Below are 4,017 nucleotides of genomic sequence, written 5' to 3'. Positions count from 1 at the left end.
GTGGATGACAAGGTATATTGTGTTAAAATCAAAAATAATGAGTAAGCAAGTCACAAATAAACATACATCCATTAGTGTTGTGTAGGTTTATGATCCCATTTTATTTTTATGATAAGGATTTTATAATGACGGAAATTAATTTCCGCTCTTGTATCCTTGTTTGGACTTTGAATCAGGAGTCGTGACGCAGAACCATGGCTTTAAGAAGAGTTTATTTTACCACCAAAAACTCAAACACTAGCAGTCAGCAGCTACATGTGCTACAGTCACTGGGATTTGTGCGATCAGAACTTTATGGAATATTCTTCGTACGGCAAGCGGTTAACTTGTTGTTGGATTGTTCTGCTGAGCGCCATGTTACCGAGCTGTTTGGTCATCTGGCAACGGTTTGCATCACAACCCATTACTTATTGCTTACTTTTTATCCGTTGTGCTCTTTCCTTCAGCGAGCTTTGGTTTGGCTGTTTTATCTTCAACTTTCTCTTTTTTGGAGTCCTCTGTTTTCGGAGCAGGTTCTTTGTCGCCCTTCTTAGGGTCAGGTTTCTCCTCTTTCTTTTCGCTCTGTTTAGACTCTTCCTTCTCCTCTTTAGGCTCCTCTTTGTCCTCAGCTCCCTCTGTTTTATCCTCCTCATCTGCTTCTCCTTTAGCCACGGCTTCTTCTTCATCATCTTTCTCTCCTTTCTCTTCTGCATCCTCTTCAACCTCATCTTTTTGCTCCTCTTCATCATTGCCTATACAATAAAAACACACTTTATCATTAGTCTTTACAGTTTAAGACATTTATGATAATAATAAAAAATGATGCACTAACCCTGTTCTTCTTCTTTAGTCTCCTCGTGTTCCTCCTTTGATTCCTCCTCCTCATCTTTTTCTTCACCTCCCTCTTCCTTTCCTCCATCTTCCTCGTCAGCATCCCTTTTCTCCTCAGTTTCTTCTTCTGCCTCCACTTCCTTCTCCCCCTCCTCCTCCTTTACCTCCTCCTCCTCTTCAGCAGGTGGGCTGGCCTCTGCTTGCTGGGCGCGGCTGGCAGAGATGATCCCCTCTGTGGTGCTGATGCTGGAGCTGAGCAGGCGGGGGGTCATCAGGTAGGATGTACCAGAGCTCAGGCTGGAGAGGACGGGCCGGGCGAAGGAGGGCATCATCAAACTGGGAGTGTACATGGAGGATACGACCCCGGCCACGCCCACACTGAAGCGAGACTCCTCCCCTTCCAGGAGCTTCCTGTTCAATTTGGTCAAACACAGGTGATGAGAAAGTCAGTATGCTGAAGCTACGTCTCAGAAAAAAACGTTTCAGATTGTTGGAAGTATGGTTCAAAAGGTTAGGAACAATTAATATCTTGCCTGTTGCAGATAAATATTTGAATGCCCCAAGTTTGGAGAAAAACATTTTAATTGTGGCCAAAATGATTACCATACCATTCCACTTTATTTATAGAGCACTTAAAACATCAGCAAGGCCAACCAAAGTGCTGTAAAGCACTATTAGCTAACATATGATTTAAAATAACTCCAGTCTAACCAATATATCAGTTGTTAATGAATAAACTATTCATTCAATCTAATATCTCTATCAAGTTCATATTGTATATTCATTTACAAGAACTACAGCTAGCTGCTGCAGGACGTACACTTCTGGTGCAGCTTCCAATCTTTTTGATGGACTAAGTGTTAACTAAAAAAAAAAATAATTGGTTGTGGCACAAATAATTATAAACAAATATTTGCATGAGCCACTATAAACGTTTTGAAAATTGATTTATTTTAAGACGACAGGAATCCACTTTGGTCTTGGTCCTGCTCAGACTAGCTCTTAGCTTGTCAGTTTCATCAGAAATAACATATTTCTCTAACGTTTTGTTGAAGGGCTATCTGTAACAGGTAAGATATTTGTTGTTAACCTTTCCAAAAAACTATATTGTTTAACGTTCGTTTTACCAACATTTTTTGCTATTTTTAGCTTTTAGCTATTGTTTTATCTGCATCTAAAATGTAACTTTTGCTTGCTAATTCACATTTAACATTTTGGAGGTTTGCTACTTTAAGCTTTGAGCTATTGCTATGCTAGTTTTAGCTTTTAGCAATGATTTTGCTCAGTTTAAATTTGAGCTACAGTTTAGCTTACTTTAGCTTTAACTACTATTTTGCTAGCTTTCATCTACAGTTTTACTGATTTTAACTTTTAGCTACAGCTATGATATTTTTAGCTTTTAGTTCAGGTTTTAACAATGGTCCTCCTACTGTTTTAAAATCCCAATTTAAGTTTCAGCTTCTTCAAAAAAGATTTTATCAAAACCATTCAGCAGTCATCTTTCAAGCTGGATTTTCAGAAAAATAATCCCTAACTTCTCTAAATTATTCTTACAGTTTGATAAAACTGTTAACCAACATGTCGGTGCCTTTCACCTGTATGCAGCAATCTCGATATCCAGAGCCATCTTGACATTCAGAAGGTCCTGGTACTCCTTCAGGTAGCGCGCCATTTCCTGTTTGGTGCCCCTCAGCTCGCTCTCCAATTCTGCGATGGTGTCCTGCGTACAAACCAAAGCGAGTATGTCAAACATCAGACCTGATGAAGTTTTACGGTTTGTGTACTTACGTGCATGGCAGCTATCTCTGCGCTCTGCTTCTCCTCCAGCCCATGCAGCTGTTTCTCCAGGGAGTCGTTCAAATTTTTACAGGCATCGATCTCCAGCAGGCGGGCCTGCAGCTGGCGTCGATACTCTCCGGCCTCGTCTTTGGAGCTTTTCACGGCGTTGGTGTGATGGGCCACGGTTTCTGTTAGCGTGCCCACCTTGCTTCTGAACCAGTCTTCAGCCGTCTGCATGTTCCTGGCTGCCAGCCTTTCGTACTGGGACCGGATTTCTCTCAGAGCCCCAGAGAGGTCGGGAGCAGCGGCCTCAGACTCCACGGCCACCTGGACACCCAGCTGGATCTGAGCCTGGAGCTCAGCCACCTCGCCCTCGTGAATCCTCTTGAGGAAGGCCAGCTCCTCCAGCAGAGTTTCAACGCTTTTCTCTAGCTCGGCCTTTCCTAAAGCAGCCTCGTCCGCCTCGCGACGGATCTCCATCAGCCTGCCCTCGGCCTCCTCTCGGGCCAGCATTTCCTCCTCATATCGACCCTGCAGTGAGGTGAAGGTCTGCTCCAGCCTCTCTCTCTGTCCCAGGACAGCCTGCTGTTCTGCCCTGGCCTCATCGATGGCGGCCCTCAGGGACCGGGCCTCCTGCTCGTACAGAGCTCTGAGGCGGGATGGCTCCGAGTGCCTTTGCCTCAGCAGCAGCAGCTCTGACTCCAGAGCCCGGTTCTGCTGCTCCAGTTCACGCACCCTCTCGATGAAGCCAGCAAAGCGGTCGTTGAGGTCCTGCAGCTGGCTGCGCTCCTGCGTGCGCACGGTGCGGAACTCCGAGCTGATCTGGGCTGCCTGGCTGAGCTCCAGCTCCAGGGAAGCAGCTGGCGAGGATGAGGAGAACGGCGCCCGGCTCGGAGAGGAGTACTGCAGGCGGGAGGAGGACAGCGGTGCTGCATGGGAGGAGTAGGTGGAGTGGGTTCTCCCTCTGGTGGTCCCCACAACACGAGGAGGAGGCTCAGCATACCAGCGCTTATACAAAGAGGAGGTGAAGTAGGGGTCATATCCGAGGCTGCTCATGGCTGGAGAAGTTGGTTGCTACTCTTCTCTTTATGTGTCTGTGAGTGGAGGTTCTTGAAGGGCTCAGGTTTAAGCCCCGACTGCTCTCTGCAGCAGCGAGCTGCGCCTTTATATCCAGCAGGACTCTGACGCAAGCACAGTCCAAACTCTGACAATGCAGTCTCTGACACTGCAGCGGCACGGACTGAGGGGGAATCAGACTGGGGAGGAAAAGAGTCAGAGTTAAAAACAGAAACAAAACAAAAAAACGAAATACATGCTATTTATAGTTACACTTATACACATACATATACATACATACATACATACATACATACATACATACATATATATATATATATATATATATATATATATATATATATATATATA

General features: G+C 45.2%; 1 protein-coding gene across 4 annotated transcripts; it reads right to left on the bottom strand.

Annotated features, from left to right (window-relative positions):
* Positions 1-275: 275 nt before the first annotated feature.
* Positions 276-3,676, bottom strand: nefla (neurofilament light chain a). Of its 4 annotated transcripts, none has more exons than XM_037692428.1 (4): positions 2,599-3,676; positions 2,406-2,530; positions 812-1,221; positions 276-731 (listed from the first exon to the last, which is right to left on the bottom strand). In XM_037692428.1, the coding sequence occupies exons 1-4, from the start codon at positions 3,643-3,645 to the stop codon at positions 415-417; spliced, it is 1,899 nt and encodes a 632-aa protein (XP_037548356.1). In that variant the 5' UTR covers positions 3,646-3,676; the 3' UTR covers positions 276-414. The 4 variants fall into 4 exon arrangements, with proteins under 4 accessions (XP_037548356.1, XP_037548357.1, XP_037548358.1 ...); XM_037692429.1 differs by having other exon boundaries at positions 276-719; XM_037692430.1 differs by having other exon boundaries at positions 276-668.
* Positions 3,677-4,017: the final 341 nt, after the last annotated feature.

This window comes from Nematolebias whitei, chromosome 18, assembly GCF_014905685.2.
Source record: "Nematolebias whitei isolate Nwh7 chromosome 18, NemWhi1, whole genome shotgun sequence".
In the NCBI taxonomy this organism is placed as follows: Eukaryota; Metazoa; Chordata; class Actinopteri; order Cyprinodontiformes; family Rivulidae; genus Nematolebias; species Nematolebias whitei.
This window is presented reverse-complemented; position numbering and strand designations above follow the sequence as displayed.

Excerpts from the sequence above, each read along its gene's own strand:
- nefla (XM_037692428.1), bottom strand. The coding sequence starts at position 3,645 with ATGAGCAGCCTCGGATATGACCCCTACTTCACCTCCTCTTTGTATAAG. Across the intron at positions 1,222-2,405 it reads ATCGAGATTGCTGCATACAG|GAAGCTCCTGGAAGGGGAGG; the intron begins GTGAAAGGCACC and ends CAAATTGAACAG. Across the intron at positions 732-811 it reads GACTAAAGAAGAAGAACAGG|GCAATGATGAAGAGGAGCAA; the intron begins GTTAGTGCATCA and ends TTTATTGTATAG.